This window comes from Taudactylus pleione, unplaced genomic scaffold, assembly GCF_031769625.1.
Source record: "Taudactylus pleione unplaced genomic scaffold, aTauple2 ptg001443l, whole genome shotgun sequence".
In the NCBI taxonomy this organism is placed as follows: domain Eukaryota; kingdom Metazoa; phylum Chordata; class Amphibia; order Anura; family Myobatrachidae; genus Taudactylus; species Taudactylus pleione.
Genome location: NW_028285842.1, coordinates 662,990 through 688,229, shown reverse-complemented (window position 1 = coordinate 688,229; position 25,240 = coordinate 662,990). Strand labels below are relative to the sequence as shown.

The 25,240-nt window shown below is 49.2% G+C and overlaps 1 protein-coding gene and 1 pseudogene across 2 annotated transcripts in view; one reads left to right on the top strand and one right to left on the bottom strand.

Moving 5' to 3' along the window:
* Positions 1 to 19,130, bottom strand: part of LOC148442595 (uncharacterized) — a 69,076-nt gene extending 49,946 nt beyond the window's left edge. The window contains exons 1-6 of the mRNA XM_088463776.1: positions 18,896 to 19,130; positions 12,170 to 12,319; positions 11,707 to 11,785; positions 11,492 to 11,589; positions 10,774 to 11,311; positions 5,083 to 6,528 (exon numbers count right to left, since the gene is read on the bottom strand). Of these exons, the coding sequence (XP_088319902.1) occupies positions 5,083 to 6,528; positions 10,774 to 11,311; positions 11,492 to 11,589; positions 11,707 to 11,740 (2,116 nt within the window). The 5' untranslated portion in view covers positions 11,741 to 11,785; positions 12,170 to 12,319; positions 18,896 to 19,130. The remainder of the gene's footprint in view (positions 1 to 5,082; positions 6,529 to 10,773; positions 11,312 to 11,491; positions 11,590 to 11,706; positions 11,786 to 12,169; positions 12,320 to 18,895) is intronic.
* A 152-nt stretch (positions 19,131 to 19,282) lies between these two features.
* Positions 19,283 to 25,240, top strand: part of LOC148442594 (uncharacterized) — a 31,358-nt pseudogene continuing 25,400 nt past the window's right edge. Inside the window, exon 1 of the transcript XR_015875786.1 lies at positions 19,283 to 19,330. The product of XR_015875786.1 is annotated as an uncharacterized LOC148442594 (transcript). The remainder of the gene's footprint in view (positions 19,331 to 25,240) is intronic.

Here is a 25,240-nt window from a genome sequence, read left to right as displayed (position 1 = left end):
ATATATATAAAATTTATTTATAACAGTAATAATCAACTGTATAATATACAGTACTATCTACAACCCCACCATGTGCCTTCTCCCATGGGTGTGTAATCTGTATAATGTACAGTACTCTATCTCTACTATCTACTGCCCCACCGTGTGCTCCTTCTGTATGATGTATAGAATGGTACCTCTACTACCCCACTGTGTGCTCTTTCTGTATAGTATGGTACCTCTACCTACTGCCCCACCGTGTGCTCCTTCTGTATAATGTATAGAATGGTATCTCTACTACCCCACCGTGTGCCCCTTTGCCCTCTATTTACTGCCCCAATGTGCGCCCCTGCTATGTAATATACAGTACGGTATCTTTACTACCCCACCATATGCCTCTTCTACTACTATTGTGTAATCTGTATAATGTATGTTACATATATGATATACCGGGCCACCATGTAAAGTCACTACTTAGCAATATAACAACTCATTGGAAGAAAAGTCATAAACTGTAGAATAAGGTTAGTGAATGAGACACAAACAGTACATGTACTTTACTGACAATTAAACGATATCCTGATCTAGATAATTGTACAAATCTTATATTATTCTGGGTAAATATAAGCTCCAGTGTGTTCCTGAGTTTTCTCTGATGCTTTACTCCAAGTTCCATGTCAATGTAATTGTCACCTGCTGTATATATGGCCTCAGCTTGGTCACGTTCCCACATTTATACCTCTCTAGGCGCCATAAACACTACACAATGTGGGCTGTACCCGGTGCTGTACTGTAATTATATAGAGTGGCCGGTCCAGCTCCTCTGAGAGTTCTGATCTTTTCCTATTTATGGCAGTGTGCAGTGTGAAATCACAGGTGCACTATATTTAGGAAGGTCATTGAAATGAATGGGGAAAATCTCCAGCAATACAATAAAAAAATGAGGCTTTATAAATCCACAAGCCCCGGAAGCACCAGCATTACCTGTGCCGGCCAGTCTCTGCCCAGCGCCTTGTTAGTGATGTTCTCTATATAATGTTATTGTGCAGGTCCTGGTGTCAGTGCTCCCACATGGTCAGTGATGTCATCACACACACCTGGGTGCTGAGGATTCTGGGAATGCTGTACTGGGCATTATAGTAATCTCTCACCCCTCAGCAGGTTGTACTGAGTATGGGAATTCTACACACGGGTATGAATGCCACATACAGGGCACATGAGGAAAACAAGGCACTGCAGGCCAAATAGGAATCAAAAGTCATTGGAAAAAAAAGGGACATAAAGCAGTGACAAAGTAAGCAGCATAGCAAGTGTATACATAAGTAAATGTAACTACTCAAAGATCAGCAAAGTAAAAACAGGCATGTAAATCAATAGTTAAGAGCATGTTTTCAATCTTCTCCATTCACCATACCTCCACCATTCCTCTCTACTTACCAGAATCTAACCCTTTATACAGTCCCCTAGTAAGACCCTATCCCCTTCTCTACCAATCAGGCCATCAGGCTTTCTCCTCTCTACTCACTGGACCCCAACTCTTCTCTGCTCAACCGGACCCTTACTTTGGTTCACCAAACCCTCACTTTTCCTTTTTCTCACCAGACCCTCAAACTTCCTCCTTCACACTAAGCTCCCTTCCTCCGCCCTGCTTCTTTCCCTCACCCTTCCAAGTACACCAATCATACCCTCGCTTTCCTCCTCTCTGCTCACTAGACCCTCACCCTTCCTCCTATCTGCTCACCTGACCCTCGCCCTTCCTCCTATCTGCTCACCTGACCCTTCCTCTTTGTTCACCAGACTCTTACCCTTTCATCTACACCAGGGGTGGGGAGCCTTTTTTCTGCTGAGGGCCATTTTGATATAGATAACATTATTGGTGGGCCTATTGCAGGCCATGCCCTTCCACGTGACATCACATGGGGTGGGGCCCCAAATCCCAGTGATAACCAATGCCTGAAGCATCCTAAGGATGCTCCGAGGAGCTGTAAGGGCAGAGGTGTGACCGTCTGATGCGTCCTAAGGATGCTGCAGGCGGCACTGCTGCATAGATTCTGGCTGTATGGTATCATTCTAGGCACCCTGCTAGCCAGATGAGGCTAGCAAAAAAAAGCTCAGAGGGCCAGACTGAATGATTCCACGGGCCTTATACAGCCCTCAGTCTGGACATTCCCCCTCCCTGATCTACACCATTCAAATCCTTATAGCTTTCTCTTCCCTGCTCACCAGACCATCACCCTTCCTCCTCTCTGCCCACCATACCCTCACCCTTCCCTCACCCGAAACACACACTACCTTCTATCTGGTCTACAAATCTTCACCCTTACTTCTCTCTGCTCACCACTTACCTTTCCATCTCCACAAATCATATCCTCATAGCTTCCTCCTCTCTGCTCTCCAGACCGTCACCCATTCTTCTTTCTGATAACTAGCCACAGCTTGGTGCTCCTCTAAGGTCACATAAGATGCAACCGAAAAACACTGAAAGGCCAACTACCTGTGGTCACATATCTTATGACTGTGCCAGGCTAGGGGATAATCCACCTTTCCAAAACAGGAAAAAACAATTCTACATGTAGATTTTCATAATAGAATACTTTATTGTAACGAGTGATGTCAACGAAAATCCATGTAGCACATTACCACATAAGACAAGCGGCAGTTATATTGCAAATGTAAAAATATAAAACATTTACAAAATAAATCAATCAAGATCATTACAACCTTTTAGCATACGCACAGCAGTATGGAAAAAACTGTCCGAGAACTCTGTTTTTAGAGTATTTAACTCTCATCTAGATGTTTACCCATGATGAAGATAAAACTCAACCAATGTGAGTTTATCGCTAAACTCTCATCCTATTACATTTGTCTCTCCATTTTGAAACGTAGACATGAATCAAGGGCCCTACTGTGTTTATTGATGTTGAGATGGGTGAGAATTCTCCTATCTCTTGAATTCTTTGTTTTTTTGTAATATAGAGGGATCATCAGACAATAACTACTAAGGGGCATATTCACTGAACATGTGAACTTCATCTTTCAAATGAGTAACATTTAACATGGAGAGCAAGCAATTAATGTACCCTGCATTCAAGGAAGTGTGTCCACGAATTTATTGAAGTTGACAGGAGCGATCCTCCCCCATCCCTGGACTTCATAATGATTTCTACAGCATAGAATCTTTTTGTCTGGAGAACACGCTGTTCACCGGACAACTTCTAGAGAGAACACATCATTTGAAAAAGTCAACTCCCTTCTTTCATTGAGGTTGCCCAACAATTTTTAGGTCCTAGGATGAGGGAGATAAGGCACTTTTAAGGCCCTCCAGCCATTTCAATTAAGTGGTGGGCTTGATGTCATTGTGTATTGCAGTAATGAGGTAATCAGGCCATGACTCCCCCCAGTGGCCACCATCAGCTGTAAGGTAAGTCCCCCCCCCTTTAATCTCCTGCAGTACGAAGGATGAATGGGTCTCATCCTCAGTACTTTTAAAGTATTTGTTGAGGACAAGTCTCACTTGTTCTTAGCACTGAAGGGATTTATTAGAAAATATGAACACTGTAATAACATCTGTTTCGCATTATTATTATTTACCCAAAACCCTGTTAAAGAGGGAATAAAATGTATCTTATATTATGAGAAAAGGAATTTGTGTAAAGTGAATTTATGCTATTAAAATCATCCTGCAATGTTTAAAAGTGATAAATGTTCTTATTGTCTATCAATATTTTATCTCTGAACTAGGAAAGATAAGACTTTAATAAAAGTTGACGTATAGAAAATGCACCATATAGAATATTCGAGTGTTAAAACATGGAAGATGGCAAAATGCCAAAATATCTTCATGCAAGTTGTTTTTGCAGTCGTGCTTCTTATATCTTGATGGCGTGTAATCAACAGGCATCAGATGCTGGTTGAGACGGTGGCACATGGATGACTTTGCATGACTACGCAAAAGACACTCAACAGCTTGCTGAGGAGATGGCGGGCTCGAGATGTCAACAAGCCACCTGTCCCCGTGGATCTCAATTTGGAGAAGACCCCATTAAACTTGGCACTTGATACAGATTAATACCATCCCATTTCATGAAGTTCACTGATGAATTGATATCCAGACAACTGCAGGGCTCCATCAACCAATCCATAACTGATGGGAAGATGCCAGGAACTGTGCCAACCACTTATAATTAAGACATTATAAATGTTAGTGATAGTTTCAGATAAAAAGCAGGATTGAAGTGATGTGTGTGAGAACATTTTGGATTGAAGTTTGAAAGACAGCTGTCACGCCACGTCATGCCTGGCTGATATCACTATTGCTCTAATACAGTGGTTCTCAAACGCGGCCTTTAGGACCCCACACAGTTCACTTTTTCCAGGTCACCCAGCAGGTGTACAGGTGTAATCATTACTTGCTGACACATTTTAAAATAGCCAAAGGTGGAGCTAATTGTTTCACTTGTGATTCTGTGGGGAGACCAGGAAAACACGCACTGTTTGGAGTCATGAGGACAGAGTTTGAGAACATATGCTCTAATATCAATTGTAACTCTGCTGAAATAATTATATAAAGAAGATTTTACTGGAAGCCAAGTTATTTAATCTCCTTAATAGTCTGAAGCCCATTCACAGGATTATTAATTAGAATGCTATATAACAATGTAGTATTATTATTGTTGATTGATGTCTGTTCTAACTTTGGTTACTTACATCCACTATGTGTATATTAAAATATTACTTGTTTATATACTGTATGATTGCTTATTTGAATTGCCTTCCATAAGGTATCTCTGTGTTATGTCTATCAGCTCAGGGAAATTCCTTATCGCCTGTGTGATTTCTGATGTGGAACAAGATCTGATTTGTGTAAAACATTTCCCACACTCAGAACATCAAAATGGTTTCTCACCTGTGTGAGTTTTCTGATGGCAAATAGTGTTCTTCCTCTGAAATCCATTTCCCTGACTCAGAAAATGGCAATGGTTTTGCACCATTTTGATGGCTCTGATATCTAGCAAGAGTTGGTTTCAGTGTAAAGCATTTCCCACACTGAGAACATGGAAATGGTTTCTCACCTGTGAGTTCTCTGATGTATATCAAGATGTGATTTCTGTGTGAAACATTTTCCACACACAGAGCATGGAAATGGTTTCTCACCTGTGTGATATCGCTGATGTCTAACAACATCTGATTTCTGTGTAAAACATTTCCCACACTCAGAACATGGATATGGCTTCTGACCTCTGTGACGTCTCTGATGCCTAACGAGAGCTAATTTATGTGGAAAACATTTCCCACACTCAGAGCACATAAATGGCTCCTCACCTGTGTGACTTCTCTGACGTCGAAAAAGGTGTTCTTCCCATGAAAACCGATTCCCACACTCAGAACATGGAAAGGTTTTTCCACCTGTGTTATGTCTCTGATGTGTAACAAAATCTGATTTTCTTTTATAACATTTCCCACACTCAGAACACAGAAATGGTGTCTTAACTGTGTGACTTTTCTGATGTGTAACAAGATGTGATTTCTGTGCAAAACATTTCCCACACTCAGGGCACAGAAATGGTGTCTTAACTATGTGACTTCTCTGATGTGTAACAAGATGTGATTTCTGTGTGAAACATTTCCCACACTCAGAACATGGAAATGGTTTCTCACCTGTGTGATATCTCTGATGTCTAACAAGATCTGATTTCTGTGTAAAACATTTCCCACACTCGGAACATAGAAATGGCTTCTCACCTATGTGACGCTTCTGATGTATAATAAGAGCTGATTTATGTGTAAAACATTTCTCACACTCAGAACATGGATATGGTTTCTCACCTGTGTGACTTCGCTGATGGCGAATAAGGTGTTCTTCCCGTGAAAACCAATTCCCACACTCAGAACATGGAAAACGTTTCTCACCTGTGTGAGTTATTTGATGTAGAACAAGATGTGATTTATATGTGAAACATTTCCCACACTCAGGGCATGGAAATGGCTTCTCACCTGTGTGAGTTCTCTGATGTCTAACAAGAGATGATTTGTGTGTAAACCATTTCCCACACTCAGGACATGGAAATGGTTTCTCACCCGTGTGACTTCTCTGATGTGTAACAAGACCTGATTTTTGTGAAAAACTTATTCCACACTCAGAACATGGAAATTGCCTCTTACCTGTGTGACTTCTCTGATGAGCAACAAGATCTGATTTGTGTGTAAAACATTTGCCAAATGGGCTCTCGCCTGTGTGATGTCTCTGATGTGTAACAAGACGTGATTTCCTTGTAAAACATTTCCCACACTCAGAGCATGGATATACTTTATCACCTGTTTGAACTGTACTATGTGTAGCATTATCTGAGGTATCAGGACAAATGTTGTCATTAGTAATATTAGAGGCATCAGATGATATAGTTGAACTGGGAAGTACTGGATGTATATTTTGGGGAAGAGTGTTTTCTCCTAAAGAAACTTGTGTGATGATGTTATCTTTAATGTCACAATCTGGAGACAAAAGGAGATGTCCCTCCGAGGTATTGCCGCTGTTCTGTCCATCTGCTGGAAATTAATGGAAAGAATCTTATTTTACATTGCGTAGCAGATTACAATGTCCCAAAGGTTCATTCTACTAGTGAGTTCAAGATGGTCTGTAATTTTATTCCAATTGGCAACTTAAGTAGACTTCATTACCATTAGAAATGTATAAACAGCCAATATGACGCAATTCTACGATAATCACGTAAATTTGGCCCCACCCCTTCCCATAGGCCTGTGAATCGTGACATCACGCTGTGTCCAAATGACGCAAAATGTAGCAACCGGCTGTGCTACACAAAAAGTGTCACTGTGTGATATAATATATAGGTGCCTGTGTCATATAGCTGGAGCATTGGTTCTCAAACTAGTTTCTCAGGACGCCAAACAGGTCACGTTTTGCAGGTCACCCAGCAGGTGCACAGGTGTATTAATTAGTCACTGACATGTTAAAAGATCCACAGGTGGATCAGGGCATGCTAACACTATGACAAGGCATGCTGGGATGTGTAGTCCAACAGCAGTCTACATGATGCATATTGCCCACCACTATCCTAGATTGTGCAGCTGTAATAGGAGACTGCACTGCTCCTAATACTGAGCATGTCAGGATTCAAAGTCCTCTGCGAATAGATCAAGAATTCTGGAAAGGGCAGGAGCTTAGCAATATATATATATGCAATTGGTGACATCTGACCTCCATTATAAACCGTCCTCTGACGAGTCAAAAATGTCTTGAAGCTTTGTGTTGCAATTATGCCTGGCACATTCTCCCATGGGTCCCATGATCTTTAATCTGTACTCACCCAATCAGAGGTTCCAAAACTCCACCATTACAGTCCAAGTTTTAAGGCTATCCATGTTTGAGTCCAGATGGTTAAATCAAATTGAGGTGCTAATTAAGTAACCTGTGCTCAACCATGATTATGCCTAAAACCTGGAGTATAATGGTGGCATTTGGGAACCTCTGTGCTAAGTAACCTAAATCTGTTCTGCAGCCCACCATTCAGCTCAGTATTCACCCTGCCGATTAGTGTCTCAGACATCCGCCCTGGAGACCACTGTCACTAGAGTGTCTCTGCTCCCTTGCCAATCTCATGATCCCTGCCTTGAGCCTCCTCCTCTTGCCTCATCCACTCTCAGGCCTACACTTACTTGTATGGACCACTTCGGCCTGGATCTCACCTCCACTTCAGCACGTCTCTAAATTGGACCTCGTATGCCATGTCTGCTCTGATCTGCATTTCTGAACTTGATTATATAATTCCACCTTTACTCGAGACTAAGTCTTCGGTTTAGTACTTGGGTCTACTCGGAGCTGCCCTGTCTGTTCCTCGCCACACTAAAAAAAATCCCTGGCTTATCGCTCAAGAACCGGAAGCGAAAGGTAACCAGATCTGTTCCAAACCATCGGCACCTGATGGACCATGGCATTCCGCCTCACTCTGGGGTGATGCTTCAGGAATGGCTGACTGGCCTACATCAACAACTGACTGTGGCCTATATCTACAACTTGACTGCAAAAACCTTGTCTAATTCATGAAGCCCCATCACTTTGACAGACCATGCCTTTATGCTTTCTGCGCCTGCTCCCCATTTAGGCCTTTGCTCCAAGCAGACCTTTAATTTGGAAGGAGATGGGAAAACTTAAAATCCTCAGATCAGCTGGTGTGGTGAGTACCTTCCATCACCACTATTGCACAGAGACTGCATACATCTACTGATTACAACAGAAATGTACCCTGCTATACTTATCCCTTCACTGGGCTCTGGAATCACCCTATGTGTAGTGGTCGGTTGGAGGTTCCCACCGCACACAGCTGGAATCACCCCATGTGTAGGGGTCGGTTGGAGGTCCCACCACGCACAGCTGGAATTACCCCATGTGTAGGGGTGACTGCATACATCTACTGATTACAACAGAAATGTACCCTGCTATACTTATCCCTTCACTGGGCTCTGGAATCAGACAACACACTCACTACTGTGGCCTGAAAAGCCCAAGTACCACTGGGGTCCTCAACAGGCTATGGCCTACTATCTGTCCTCCCTTTCTATACCTCAGCCACAATGTTATACTTCCTGCTCCTCCACAACCATGGACTTCACCAAGCACCCTGTGGCCTGTAAAGTTAGGACATACAGCCTCCCCCTCTTCTATGCCTACTATCCCATTGGCTCATTATCTCTTTATCTCCTCCCATGTGTCTCACATCTGTCCACTCTTAATCTTTTTCAAGTCTCCCTGTCATGTCTTATGCTGAATTGGTTCTTATACGTCCTGCCCAGGCTGCATTTTTTTTTTTTGCATTAAGGTTATCCTGCCTTCTTGTCATTTATGTCAGTTTCTCATCTTCATCCCTGTCTTTCACCTACCGTGTGACATAACTGTAATGCGCAGATTTACTTTGTACATACCCTGGTTCGCTGTTGTGTATTCTGCTTATGCTCTATAAATCTGATTTGTTTTTAGGTTTCAAAATGGCAAAAAATATTCCACACTGGACTACACAGAAATAACAAAATTATATACTAACCAACGTATATTACATTTTCAGATGGAAGTAGTTCCTTCGATCAAATAAAGACATTTATTCATTGAGATCTTTCCTGCAAGAGGCAGAAGAAAGACTCCTTTTTGGGGGCACATCTGTAGTTAAAATATAACTTTTAATAATTGTATATTAAAGAAAAAAAGTTTTAAGCGAAACACACGTCCCTACACGGTGGGACCTCCAACCGACCCCTACACATGGGGTGATTCCAGGGGTGCACGGTGGGACCTCCAACCGACCCCTACACATGGGGTGATACCAGGGGTGCGAGGTGGGACCTCCAACCGATCCCTACACATGGGGTGATTCCAGCGGTGGGAACTCCAACCGACTCCATGGGGAAAATGGGTTGCAGGCATATATAGCACAACCTGATAAGATAGTTTGAGTCTGATTACTGATTCCCAAGGGTCGGGAATCTGCACATGCATTAGACCCATACTGCAAATGTGCAGTACAGGTCTGGAATGTTGGACGGAATTCGGCATCAGACTGTCAGCGATTAACAGTCTTCTGCCGTTTTGGGGCAGTGACGGACTCTGTTTCCCCGAAAATTAGGCGTGTCGCCACCATTGGGGGAGGATTGGACAGGCCAGGATCTCCACCAGCTGATGGCGATTTCCTGGTCTCATCCGCATCTGCGGTGGGCGGCTTGCCTAACCCCATGGTCAGCAAGGCCGGTAAATGGGATCGCAAATAATCCGATGCCGCATCCTTGGACGCAGCTTGGATCAGCATGCATGAAGGAGAACTGGAAGCCTACTACTGCATTAACATAATAATATTATCGCAGCTGCTACCGTGTTAGCAGCTGCGATAGCAACTACTTCTGCAGCTGAATCAGGCCCTTTGTCTCTCCTTCCATGCTCCTGGATATCGGTGATCACAGCTAGATTCGCCCTGCACCAGAAGTGACTTCTTTCCTCCTCCTGTGATTTCAATCCTATGACCCGTGCTCTCCTCCTCCCGTTCACTGCTTGCACATGGTAGGACAGCAGAAGGAGGACATACGTTTTGGAACTACACTTTTCATCTCCTACTTAAGAACTACACCTTTCCTATCATCACATGGCTGTGATTATACAACACATATTGTCAATTATCAGCAACAAACTTTACAATTTACGGCCTGCAGATACAACAGTTTTCATGAATGATGCTTCATGTGTTTTCATTATTGTTTTGGTAAGCCTTGAGCAGATCCAGCTTTTAATTGTGTCAATCAGCTTTGACATGCTGCATTGCTATAGTTAGTCTTAATATATTCTGGTATTTTCCATATATTCTCTTCTAAAGCTGTCCACACATCTAAAGATTATCTGTCCAACCAGCCAACTAGTTGATTGGTTGGAATGAAAATCTGGTAAGGTTTGAAAGCAAGTGATAATCAGCAATTTGCTCCCAAACACCGGAAAATGGACAAAAACTGTTGTTTGAAGGAGTATAATAGGGACTGATGGCTCCTGATGTATGAGATACACCAGAGAGTGTGGGGAGGAGACTGGTCAGATCACTGGGCTGGTAACACACAGTGACATGATGTGAGGAGTAAAGCATAAGTCTTATAGGAACTGAGGCTCCTGACTCCCCACTGGGTAGATACTTTTCCCTCTTTAGTTGGTACTGGAAGATGATGGTGTAAAAGAGATTGCTTTAATGACTGAGCAAAGCAAATATGTGACTTTTTTTTCTGGAATAAGTGCTTATAACTCACCTGTGCTGATGTCTTTAGAGATTTCCTCCTCCTTACACTGCTGATCACCCATCACATACATCTCTTCTCCCTCTGTATGTTCTGCCTTCATATCAGTCACATACGTCTCTTCTTCTCCCTCTGTAGCTTCTGCCTTCATATTAGTCACATACGACTCTTCTTCTCCCTCTATATCTTCTGCCTTCATATCAGTCACATACGTCTCCTCTTCTCCCTCTATATCTTCTGCCTTCATATCAGTCACATACGTCTCTTCTTCTCCCTCTATATCTTCTGCCTTCATATTAGTCACATATGTCTCTACTTCTCCATCTGTATCTTCTGCCTTTATATAAGTCACATACGTCTCCTCTTCTCCCTCTATATCTTCTGCCTTCATATCAGTCACATACGTCTCTACTTCTCCATCTGTATCTTCTGCCTTTATATCAGTCACATACGTCTCTTCTCCCTTTATATCTTCTGCTTTCATATCAGTCACATACGTCTCTTCTTCTCCCTCTATATCTTCTGCCTTCATATCAGTCAAATATTCATTCTAAATTACCCAGAAAACAATAAAATAACACCTTAATAATGTCTGAGTACATTATTTGAAAATAAATAGTTTAATAACAGCATATTAAAAAATTAATTATCTGCAGAATATTTAATAATTACAGGTCAATTAATGAAAAGTTGCTTTGGTTTTTCAGTCTTTGGGAACATGCTATATTACCTGATCCTCCTGTTGGATCCTGTGTTTCTCCTCTGTACAGTCCTGTGAATAAAGAGGACCGGGACATCTCTCTGGGGTATTTCTGTTACTGGGTCCATCTGTAGGAGACACACAGTGACTGAGTATATTGTATATATGTGATTATCAGGTGATGTGTGTATATAGGAGGCCCCCATACCTGCTCTCCCCTGTACAATAAATAAGTCTCCTCTTACCCAGTGATGTGAGGGGCCGGTGATTCTCCATCATCACGTCCTTTTGCAGACTCTTGTGTTCCTCTATATACTCCCCCTCCTGCATGGAGACATAGTGACATCCTGACACCTTATAGGAACCTGATACACACAATGATACAGTCATCACCCAGACACATCTCCCGGTGTTACTGTATAATGTCCCATTCCCAGCAGTCACCTCTCTAGTCATCACCCAGACACATCCCCTGGTGTTCCTGTATAATGTCCCATTCCCAGCAGTTACCTCTCTAGTCATCACCCAGACACATCCCCTGGTGTTACTGTATAATGTCCCATTCCCAGCAGTCACCTCTCCAGTCATCACCCAGACGCATCCCCTGGTGTTACTGTATAATGTCCCATTCCCAGCAGTCACCTCTCCAGTCATCACCCAGACACATCCCCTGGTGTTCCTGTATAATGTCCCCTTCCCAGCAGTCACCTCTCCAGTCAGCAGCTGAATGATCTTGTTGGTGAGTTCCAGGATCTCCTGGTCATGGTCTCTCTCATGTATCAGTGAGTGAGGTAGGGGCACCTTGAAGGAGGCACAGCTGAGATGGTAACACAAACGTCTTCTGAATACTGTGTAACCCTGTGTAATAAGAGATATCAATAAAATGTAAATTAGAAGTCTGCCTTAGATGATAATAGGAAAAACATGGAGTGTATATAGCCAGAGCTATAGTTGTGCCGGAAAGTTCATGTAAGAAATTACATCATCTGGAATGGCGTTCCTAAACCGCATAAGTTTTGTTTTAAAATATGCTAGCAGAATACTACAGCACACCCTGCGCTGGGCAGTAATCGCAAATACGTGCTATAGCCCGTATTTTACCCAAAAATGAGGACCAGGGACTCATTTTTTCTGAATGGGTGGGTCCCCGGGGTGCGCTCTGCTGATAGCCAATCCCCTGTCCTCTGGTTACAAGATTGATGTCTCCACTGGCCCAGCTGCAGGGGATATATCAAAAAGGAGGTGGAGCCAGCCATTACACATCCTTTGATGCTGCAGCTCACTCAGCTCCCCTCCACCTCCTCCTGTCTGCAGCTCCTTTCCACCTCCAATACCCGGTTGCACCTAGCCCCTTCTCCTGTCCCTGTCTACCTCTCCACCTCCTCCTGTCTGCAGCTCCTCTCCACCTCATATATCGGGTGGCACCAGCCCCTTCTGCTGCCCCTGCCAACCACTCCACCTCCCCCTCTAATAGCCGGTGGCACATAGCCACTCTCTCCTGGGTAGTGTCTAGATGCTCTTCACCAAACGGACCCTGACGTCATCAGTTACTATACAAGTGGGAATAGATAAGGAATAGAAACCTGTGGTGTGCCACCGAGCCCGAAGCGTTGCGAGCAAAGCGAGCCCACAAGGGTACAAATCTCATCAGTGGTCAGGTACTCTAGCTGAGACAACATATCAGCGCTGGAAGGTCATAGAACTCCTGGTTTAAAATTATTTTTAACTATGAACCCATTATCCTCCCACTTTTAAATTTTTTAAAACATTTAACATTATAGGTATCATATAGTAGTATAGTATAGACTATTTCCAGAAATGTTTTGAAATTTTTTGTCGAGGCACTTTTTGAGATAATCATGATCAAAAATTTTAGTTGAATTTGGAAAAAGTTTTATCTCACAAAGCCTATTGTGTTGTATATCATGGGAAAGGGCATAAAAAACACAGTAAACTGACACCATTTCCACCTCTGTAGCATAATTAGGAGAGCTACTATGCTGGTTGTGCGTTTTTGACAGATTTTTGAAAACTTTACATGGCCATACTTTGGAAACGGCATGAGATACAGTATTTAAATGAAATGTTGTAAATTTCTTAGACTACATATATACTCGCCATATACCAAATTTTTACAAAATCTGAGCTGGTGAGGTAAAATCAGTGTGTTGATTTGACACGGAATGACCCAACAGTCTAATGCAGAAGATTTCACAGAAATCTCCTGCGGAAAGCAAACTACCGCAGCTGACTGCAGTCCCCATTATTGTCAATGGGTACTGCAGTCTCACCTCTGAGTACAAAACTGATGCTATTGTGGGTATCATATGGGCCTTCTAGGGGTGTGTGGGGAGGTCTGAGGGTCATATGGGGAGCTCTAACGCATAAATTATGATAGGACCGAGAAATGGTCAGGTAGGACCCCATTTTTTTTTAAATGGCGGGTCCCTGGGACCCACATATTTTTTCCCTCAGTGCGATAACTGGCTGGGGGATCTCCTAACTTATGTCTGCCAGCAGAACATCCTGTCAGGACCCTTCACAGCCAGCGAGATGCCTGCAAGATGGCAGCTGGCAGGTGAGAGCTCAGCTAAGCAGGACAGTGCCAACGGCCCCCCTCGCCCAGTACAATTTTACTGATTTAGGGCCATCCGCAGCTGCACTATACCTGCACATGGCTGACTGCGGGAGGAAGGCAGAGGATGCTCCCTGGCCGCTCTGTCACAATGCAAGCAGCTGCAGCCAGGCAGCAGTCTCTGCTTCCTCCCAGCAGTCAGCCATGTCCATGTCTGCAGCTGCACATAGTGTGTGTGGGCCAGTGATGCCACCCGTCTGGGCCATCGGCTGGGGCTGGCACTCTCTGCTCTGTCCCACCTCTTTCCCCCTCCTCCTATTCTTTGTGCTGACTCCTTTCCAGGCCCCAGCACCCATGATCTGTACCCCCTCCTCGTCTCAGTGCTGCCTCCTCGTCAAGACCAAGGGGTTATCAGGGGCAATTTGGGTGACAAAGAGCAGTTGTCAGGGAGAGAGCACTATCGGGCTGACAAGGAGAGCTCACCTAGAGGAGATGTTAGTGTAGATGGAGTCAGGGAGAGAGCACTATCGGGCTGACAAGGAGAGCTCACCTAGAGGAGATGTTAGTGCAGATGGCGTCAGGGAGAGAGCACTATCGGGCTGACAAGGAGAGCTCACCTAGAGGAGATGTTAGTGCAGATGGCGTCAGGGAGAGAGCACTATCGGGCTGACAAGGAGAGCTCACCTAGAGGAGATGTTAGTGCAGATGGAGTCAGGGAGAGAGCACTATCGGGCTGACTAGGAGAGCTCACCTAGAGGAGATGTTAGTGCCGATGGCGTCAGGGAGAGAGCACTATCGGGCTGACAAGGAGAGCTCACCTAGAGGAGATGTTAGTGCTCTCTCCCTGACTCCATCTGCACTAACATCTCCTCTAGGTGAGCTCTCCTAGTCAGCCCGATAGTGCTCTCTCCCTGACGCCATCTGCACTATCGGGCTGACAAGGAGAGCTCACCTAGAGGAGATGTTAGTGCAGAAGGAGTCAGGGAGAGAGCACTATCGGGCTGACAAGGAGAGCTCACCTAGAGGAGATGTTAGTACAGATGGAGTCAGGAAGAGAGCACTATCGGGCTGACTAGGAGAGCTCACCTAGAGGAGACGTTAGTACAGATGGAGTCAGGAAGAGGGTACAGTATGGGGGAGACAAGGGAGAAAAGCAGCGAACAAGGACCTTAGTTAGGAAAAGTGGAGGAAAGAGGTTGAGGTTATTAGGAGTGGGGACAGGGTGGGGCAAATGGAGAGAGGTCAAAAGGGGCACGGGGAAGGGGTAAAAATGGCAGAGGAAAGGATAAATCAGAATAGGAGATTGTCATCAGAGACAGATTGGAGAAGACAGTGAGAGTTAAGGAGGGTATCCACTACCCAACTGTGAAAGACTGAACGATAACGATATCGTACACTAAACTGCACAGTGCCCACACTGAACGATATATCGTTCAGTGCCGGCACCCTCCCTCAACCCCGAACATCGTCAACCTGACAATATCGTCAGGTTGACCAGCATGTTCGGGCGAGGAGCGATGCTGGTAGCGACCAGCGTGAACACGCATCGCTGGTCGTTGCTAACATTTTAGTGCCCAATCAGTGCACGATTAATGGACGAATGAACGATAACGTTATCGTTCAGTCGTCCATTAATATCGCATAGTGGATACGCACCATTATAATAACAGCCACAGCCCAAATTTTGATGTTTAGAAAAACATTGGTTTATACACCAATTGATGCCCCATCCCACTGTAGCTCCACCCACATTATTCACAGCTCCGCCCATCTATGCCTCCCCCCTCCCAGGAGTTCCTAAACCTATTTTTCTAATATAGGATGAGTTTTATCATTCACAACAAGTGAGAAAACTCGCTGCGTATGATAAATGATGATTCAGCCAATCAGCTCCCAACTGTCGTCTTTCACACAGATAACAGTTAGGAGCTGGTTGGTTGGAGCAACATTATCATACGAAACATTATCCCTCGTTGTGAATTATAAAACTAATTTATAAATAAGGCCTATAGTACTTTATATAGCATTTACCTCTCCTATATGTGACCATTTATAATATTACCCCAAATGTACTAAGCAATATTACAAACTCTATTCTCACTGATACAGCGTTCAAGATAGCATGCAGAGTAGCTCAGCCATCAAACATACATATAGGGGTCAATCCAATGAGGTGCGAATTGCGAGTCGCGAGTTTGTTTCTTGAAACTCGCAGACCTTGCATCGAAGCGCGTTCCCGAGAATTCTCCAATCCAATTAAAAATGCCTATTCGCGATGCTCGCAGCGGAGGGGTGCGAAATGACCTCCAAATGACATTTGAGAGAAGTGTATGAAAAAGTGGAGAGACCATCCTGGACCCCCCAAAATGGATAATTTCGTTAGCAGGACTGTATAATGGGCTGTTTGTGGCCATTAGGAAGGTAGGTTTTTAAATGGTGTCAAATGGCTGATTTCTGGGGGTTTTTAAATGCAAGAAAATTATAAAAAAAAAAATAATCTCAAACGAATTAAACAAAAATTGCAAAAAAAAAAATAAGTACGAAAAAGGTGATTTTGGGGTACTTTGAGGGCATCTTGAAAATTTTTTAAAAAATATTTACATTTTCAATTGCAAAATTATTGTCATTGAATTTGGAATGCCTAAACAAAAAAGTTGATTTGGGGGTAATTTGAGGACAATTTTTTTTTTTTATCTCACAAATGATATGGAATTATTGATCTAATTAAACTAATTGGAAACTTCCAATTGCCTAATTAGTCATTAGGGAGTGGGGGGGGGTTGTCCAGGGGGTTCAACACAGTGTCCTGACATTTTAACCTTAAAATAAAGATTTTCCTTTCCATCTCTCACCCTCAGGGAGGTGCGAGTGGAAAGATGCGAATTCAGTCTGACTGATCAGAGCGAGCTGCTAATTGGATTGCAAAATGATTTCGGTAATGCGAATTCCAAGAGAAAATAGCAAATCGCACCTGTTTGGATTGACCCCATAGTCTTCATTCTAGCACCCTGCACCTGTCACAGCCCGTGCAGTTCCTCTTTCCTTCCATGGGTGTTGCTCTCTGCTCTGGTGCTTCTAGCACACTCAGCTAATGCAACAAAGTGCTGAGATACAGACCAGAGTGCGCTAGAAGCACCAGAGCAGAGAGCATGCAGCTCTAACTGGCGATGTCGCTGACGATGCGTGGGAGAGCGCAGCATTAGTGACATTGAGGATGCACTGGACGATATGCCCGATATGTACCCACCATTACACTGACCAATTGGACTATGACCATAACAGCACCAGATGCAATTAAAAAAGTGTCATTAGGCTACAGGGGCCCAATTGTCCCTCACCCGCCTCATCTGGGAATTCTGGGGGATGGGAACTGTGGAAATAGGTAAACTATCAAAATACTCAACACCCAGCGCCCTAAAAACCAAACCACAAAGGAAATCTAACAAACCAACACAAAGCTAGAGTAGGCACTTCCGCGCGCGCACCTGAAAAGGGGGCGTGGTCATTGAAAAGGGGGCATGTCTATAAGACACCTTTTCATCACTCTTAGGGGCGTGCCCAGCACTTACGGAATGCCGGGCAGCCCCCAATCACTACTGACAGGGAGAATAGATGCTGTGTGCATGCGCCCGGCGTCTTTTCTCCGGCGGTGACCAGGTCACCGCACATTTCGCCACCCGCGGGACACTGCGACCTGTGGGTGAAGACGGCACCCGCAGGCTGAGGGCAGGGCGCTTTTTGCCCCCCTGAAGAAGGGCAGGGAGCAGTGCCCCGCTAAAACAGCCTAGCGGGGACGCTAGTAGTGCTGCAATCCTCGCCATCAGTGTGAGTGCAGGGATTACATACACTGCTGTGATGATAGCGGGCGCGTGCCACTGGCGCTGGTCGGCGCTGTTATACACCTCGCACACCGATGAGCCGGGAAGTACACAGGTTTATGGACCCGGGAGTCTCCCAGGTCTCAGTCCCCGACCCCAGTACAGAGCCGGGTCATAGACCTGTGCTTTCACACATAGCAAAAACCCGGGTCCATGTGCGCTGACGGGAGGTAGTCAGCATCCCAGGGTGCATTATGCTGACGCCCAAAACACAGGCTCCAGAATCCCGACCGCCGGCATCGCGAAGGTATTAGGGGTTAGGGGGAGGGTCAGGGTTAGGCACTAAGGGAGGAGGGGAGGTTAGGTTCAGGCACTGGGGAGGGTCAGGCACTAAGGGAGGAGGGGAGGTTAGCTTCAGGCACCGGGAAGGGAGGGTTAGGGCTAAGGGTTAGCGTTAGGGCACTTACCGAATGAGGTCAGCATCCTGACCGACGGGATCCCGTACCCAAGCCGTCATTGACTTATCGCACGCTCACCACACAGCTAACCTGGCACGTGCGACGCGGCCAATCCATATAACTCTCCGGCCAGCACCAGCGGAGTGCGCTGTCCTGTCCGAGCGCGACTGACTCTGCCGGGGGGACGGGCCAGCCTTGGCTACCTGGGCTTAGGACAGGAGTACCGGTTGTACCCCCATGATGGCGGCTCTGCTGGTCACACCTGGGGGGGGGCTGACTCCCCGGGAAAACCAGTCCTGACCCCAACTGGCCTTGTGCTGCCTGGTATCATGGTGCAAGCGGGAGGGGGGACCCAGAACCCACCCCGAATGTACCCCTACTTATCCCTGTGATTTTAGGAGTACCAAAGCCAGTAACAAATAGGGGGGACCCCAACATTGGGGAAAGAATTATATTTATTATTTCTTACATAAACAGAGATAGACAAACAGTATACAGTGTGTGTCATATCTACAGGTCATACATGTCTCACACACACATACATACATATAACACATATTACATATACTGTATATATACCTACATGTATGACGGGGCAGCAGCTCAGGCCGGGTCTCTTCCTCCTATTATCCTGTCCGCGTTCCTCTCTCTCCTGCCCCACTGCGGCCTCCGTCACTTCCTGCTACTGGCCGCCGCCGCCATTACTCTTCCTGGCAGCTGCCAGCTCCTCCCCTACTTCCCTCTCCCGGTGCCGGTGTCTCCGCGCTGCCCGGTGCCCCAATATCATTGGTGGGGGTATCAGGGTGATCGCCCCCCGGTAACACAGCTGCAAAAAGGATTTATTTATTTTTGTCCATAAGGGGGCGTGGCCACGCCTCTCGCTATTAGGCCACGCCCTCCTCGGCGCGCCCGGCTCTGTGCAGGGGGCAGTGCCACGGGTCAGGGGGGAGGGGGGAGGGGGCGGGGCATAGCGGTGGCGGGAGAGCGGGGGGAGCGGTGTCCGGCTGCCACAATGAAGGTAACTGGAGGGGAGCGGGATGGTTGTTATGGTTACTCAGGGGGCTGGAATGAGGAGGCTGGAGGGGACACGGGGGCTGGAGGGGACACAGGGGGCTGGAGGGGACACGGGGGCTGGAGGGGACACAGGGGGCTGGAATGAGGAGGCTGGAGGGGACACAGGGGGCTGGAGGGGACACAGGGGGCTGGAATGACAGGAGGATGGAGGGGGCACGGGGGCTGGAGGGGACACAGGGGGCTGGAATGACAGGAGGATGGAGGGGGCACGGGGGCTGGAGGGGACACGGGGGCTGGAGGGGACACAGGGGGCTGGAATGACAGGAGGATGGAGGGGGCACGGGGGCTGGAGGGGACACGGGGCTGGAGGGGACACAGGGGGCTGGAATGACAGGAGGATGGAGGGGGCACGGGGCTGGAATGACAGGAGGGGGCACGGGGCTGGAATGACAGGAGGCTGGAGGGGACACGGGGCTGGAATGACAGGAGGCTGGAAGGGGTACAGGGCTGGAATGACAGGAGGCTGGAGGGGACACAGGGCTGGAATGACAGGAGGCTGGAAGGGGCACAGGGCTGGAATGACAGGGGGCTGGAGGGGGCACAGGGCTGGAATGACAGGAGGCTGAAGGGGACACAGGGCTGGAATGACAGGAGGCTGGAGGGGGCACAGGGCTGGAATGACAGGAGGCTGGAGGGGGCACAGGGCTGGAATGACGGGAGGCTGGAGGGGACACGGGCTGGAATGACGGGAGGCTGAAGGGGACACAGGGGCTGGTATGACAGGGGGCTGGAGGGGACACGGGCTGGTATGACAGGGGGCTGGAGGGGACCCCGGGGCTGGAATGAGGAGGCTGGAGGGGACACGGGGGCTGGAGGGGACACGGGGGCTGGAGGGGACACAGGGGGCTGGAATGACAGGAGGATGGAGGGGGCACGGGGGCTGGAGGGGACACGGGGGCTGGAGGGGACACAGGGGGCTGGAATGACAGGAGGATGGAGGGGGCACAGGGCTGGTATGACAGGAGGCTGGAGGGGACACGGGCTGGAGGGGACACAGGGGGCTGGAATGACAGGAGGCTGGAGGGGGCACAGGGCTGGTATGACAGGAGGCTGGAGGGGGCACGGGGGGCTGGAGGGGACACGGGGGCTGGAGGGGACACAGGGGGCTGGAATGACAGGAGGATGGAGGGGGCACGGGGGCTGGAGGGGACACAGGGGGCTGGAATGACAGGAGGATGGAGGGGGCACGGGGGCTGGAGGGGACACGGGGGCTGGAGGGGACACAGGGGGCTGGAATGACAGGAGGATGGAGGGGGCACGGGGGCTGGAGGGGACACGGGGCTGGAGGGGACACAGGGGGCTGGAATGACAGGAGGATGGAGGGGGCACGGGGCTGGAATGACAGGAGGGGGCACGGGGCTGGAATGACAGGAGGCTGGAGGGGACACGGGGCTGGAATGACAGGAGGCTGGAAGGGGTACAGGGCTGGAATGACAGGAGGCTGGAGGGGACACAGGGCTGGAATGACAGGAGGCTGGAAGGGGCACAGGGCTGGAATGACAGGGGGCTGGAGGGGACATGGGCTGGTATGACAGGGGGCTGGAGGGGACCCCGGGGCTGGAATGAGGAGGCTGGAGGGGACACGGGGGCTGGAGGGGACACGGGGGCTGGAGGGGACACAGGGGGCTGGAGGGGACACAGGGGGCTGGAATGACAGGAGGATGGAGGGGGCACGGGGGCTGGAGGGGACACGGGGGCTGGAGGGGACACAGGGGGCTGGAGGGGACACAGGGGGCTGGAATGACAGGAGGATGGAGGGGGCACAGGGCTGGTATGACAGGAGGCTGGAGGGGACACGGGGCTGGAATGACAGGAGGCTGGAGGGGGCACAGGGCTGGTATGACAGGAGGCTGGAGGGGGCACGGGGCTGGAATGACAGGAGGGGGCACGGGGCTGGAATGACAGGAGGCTGGAGGGGACACGGGGCTGGAATGACAGGAGGCTGGAAGGGGTACAGGGCTGGAATGACAGGAGGCTGGAGGGGGCACAGGGCTGGAATGACAGGAGGCTGGAGGGGACACAGGGCTGGAATGACAGGAGGCTGGAAGGGGCACAGGGCTGGAATGACAGGGGGCTGGAGGGGGCACAGGGCTGGAATGACAGGAGGCTGAAGGGGACACAGGGCTGGAATGACAGGAGGCTGGAGGGGGCACAGGGCTGGAATGACAGGAGGCTGGAGGGGGCACAGGGCTGGAATGACGGGAGGCTGGAGGGGACACGGGCTGGAATGACGGGAGGCTGAAGGGGACACAGGGCTGGAATGACGGGAGACTGGAGGGGACACGGGCTGGTATGACAGGGGGCTGGAGGGGACACGGGCTGGTATGACAGGGGGCTGGAGGGGACCCCGGGGCTGGAATGACAGGAGGCTGGAGGGGACACGGGCTGGATTGCTAGGATGCTGGAGGGGGCACAGGGCTGGAATGACAGGAGGCTGGAGGGGACACGGGGCGGGAATGTCGGGAGGCTGGAGGGGACAGAGGAGGCTGGAATGACAGGGACTGGAGGGGACACGGGGCTAGAATGACAGGAGGCTGGAGGGGACACGGGGATGGAATGACAGGGAACTGGAGGGGACGGGATGTAGTGATGAGACCGCCGGTCTCTGCCAACAGCGGAATCCCAGCAAGGGATGTAACATTGGCGTCGAAATACTGACGCCTATGTTAATCCCGATGCCAGGACGCAGAGGACGCCAGCCCAAACGAAGATAAGTCCAGGGCACCCTTAACGTTAGCGGCGGGTGGGAGGGTTAGTATTATTAGGTCTAGCTGGGTTAGCATTAGGTTTTGGGGGGGGAGATTATGGTTAAGCATCCGTAGGGGGGAGGGTTAGGGTTAGGCACCACCGGGGAAAGGTTAGGTTTAGGGTGCGTTGAGGGGGTGTTAGGTTTAGGCACCCCCGGGGTGGAGGTTAGAGTTAGGTACTAAGTGGGGAGGTTAGGGTTAGGCACCACTAGGGGAGGGTTAGTATACTTACCAGCCCCAATCGGGATCTCCTCCTGTCGGGCATCCGCTGTCGGGATTTGAACCGGCAGCTAAACGCACTGAAAAGGGGCAGGATTGCATTTCAATCCCATTCCGTAGGGGACACGGGGCTGTAGGGTACAGAGGGGGCTGGAATGACAGGGGGCAGGAGGGGACACGGGGCTGAAATGATGGGCCTGGAGGGGACACAGGGCTGGAATGATGGAGCTGGAGGGGACACGGCTGGATTTACAGAGGGCTGGAATGACGGGGCTGGGTGAGACATGGGGCTGGAATGAAGAGGGTGGAGTGAACATAGGGGGATGGAATGACGGGGCTGGAGGAGACACTGGGCTGAAGGCTGGAATGATGGAGAGGACAGAGGCGGCTAGGGTAACAGGGCTGGAATGATGGCATGACGGGACTGGAGGCTGGAATGATGGGGGCCTGAAGGGGACAGAGGGAGCTGGAATGACAGGGCTGGAGGGGACACGAGACTGAAGGCTGGAATGATGGAGAGGACAGTGAGCTGGAATGACAGGACTGGAGGCTGGAATGATGGGGGAGCTGGAGGACTGGATTTGACAGAGGGAGCTGGAATGCCAGAGGGCTGGAGGGGACACGGGGCTAGAATGACAGGCTGCTGGAGGGGATACGGGGCTGGAGAGTACACGGGGCTGGAATGACAGCGGCCTGGAGGGGACACGGGGGGCTGGAGGGGACACATTGGCTAGAGTGACAGGGTGCTGGAGGTGATACGGGGCTGGAATGACTGGGATGGAGGTGACACAGGAGGCTGGAATGACAGTGGCCTGGAGGAGACACGGGGGGCTGGAGAGGACACGGGGCTAGAATGACAGGGTGCTGGAGGGGATACGGGGCTGGAATGACTGGGCTGGAGGTGACACAGGAGGCTGGAATGACGGGGCTGGAGGTTACAGGGGACTGGAATGACAGCGGCCTGGAGGGGACACGGGGGGGGCTGGAGGGGACACAGGGGACTGGAATGACAGGGGGCTGGAGGGGACACAAGGCTGGGAGGAGGGGACATGGGTCTGGAATGACGGGCCTGGAGGGGACACGTGGCTGGAATTACAGGGCTGGAGGGGAGACATGGGCCTGGAGGGGGCTGGAATGACGGGCTGTAGGGGACACGAGGCTGGAATGACATGGGGCTGGAATGACGGGGCTGGAGGGCACATGGGGATGGAATGACGGGGCTGGAGGGGACACGTGGCTGAAGGCTGGAATGATGGAGAGGACAGGGGGCTAGGATAATGGATGGAATGACGGGACTGGAGGCTGGAATGATGGGGTAGGGCTGAAGGGGACAGAGGGAGCTGGAATGACGGGGCTGGTGGGGACACGGCTGAAGGCTGGAATGATAGAGAGGACAGAGGGGGCTGGAATAACATGTGACTGGAGGCTGGAATGATGGGGGAGGCTGGAGGACTGGAAGAAGCTTGAATGACAGGGAGCTAAAGGCTGGAATTAGAGGGGGCTGGAAGGGACTGGCCCTGATTTAGAGCCGGACGCTCTGACAGAGCGCTCGCTCTGAATCAGGGCCGTCCTTCCTAATTTTTAGAGCGGCCTCCTGGCCGCTTGTATAGCTGTGGGTGACCACCCACAGCTATAGTGAGCGGCCAGGAAGATGGTCGCGATGGTCAAGATCATCGCGACCATCGGGCTTGCGACAAGACCCTTGTGGTAGGGTCTTGTGGCCGCAAGCCCTGGAGTGCTTTCGGCTCTAACAGAGCCGAAAGCACTCCCACTGACATCACTTGTGATATCAGTGGGGCCGGCCCCAGACGGTAGGCGTTCCCATGGGAACGCCTCCGTCTGGGCAGCCACGCCCCCGGCACGCCCACCAAAGGGGACGTGCTGTCACTCAACACCGACAGCACGCCCCCTTTGGTACGAGACCCGGAGCGGCGGTTTGCCCGTCGCTATCCGGGTCTCGCGCAGGCGCATGACAAAGCCGGCTCCATCGTACGCATGCGCACTGGGTCACCATCGACCCGCTTGCGAGCGGGTCTGAATCAGGCCCTCTGTGCTGAAGGCTGGAATGATGGGACTGGAGGCTGGAGTAATGTGAGGCTGGAGGGGGCTGAGGGTACACAGAGGGCTGGAGGCTGGAATGACAGGGGGCTGGATTAGGGAGGAATACCCTGATCGCATAATGAATACCTTCAGTTTGGTACCTTCCCCCAAAGTTTCAGACACTGTGGTAGAACCTTACAATGCCACAATGCCTTACAATGCCACACTCTCCGTACACCAGTGGGCTGGAAGTTGGAATGACTGGGCTGGAGAGAACACGATGCAGGAGGCTGTAGGGGACACATGGGGCACATTTCTGGTTGAACTTCTGTTGTATGATGATGACATTGGTTATATTCCTACACACACAGGCATCTTCCGGACCATGTGCTCTTCAACGTGAATAGTGACTACTGATTGAGGACACTGTCTGCCCACGGAGGATATATATATATATTTTTTTGTCCTTTTAAGTGGAGCACAAAAAGGAATATTCCCCCTGAGCTCTACTTGGTCTAGAACCGGCCCAGATACCACACACAAGGTCCCCCTCCTACAGATGGCTAAAACCGTATTAATGAGGAGTCTGAGGACCCAGGCGAGTCACGTACCTCACTCCCAGGGCCCCCCATTGGTATCCATGATGATGGACGGATCGCCAGCCCGGTGGCAAGCACATCCTTGCCGCCACTGCACATGAAGAAAGTGGGGGGGCACTTTGCTTGGAGGACCCCCCCCTCACATGGAACCACTTTGGAAAAGCTAATAAGAGAAGCTCCTCACCTTCTGAGCAAGAGCTTTCTCTAATGTCCACTGTCCAGGTCAGCAGCATCACTAAGTTCTACTCT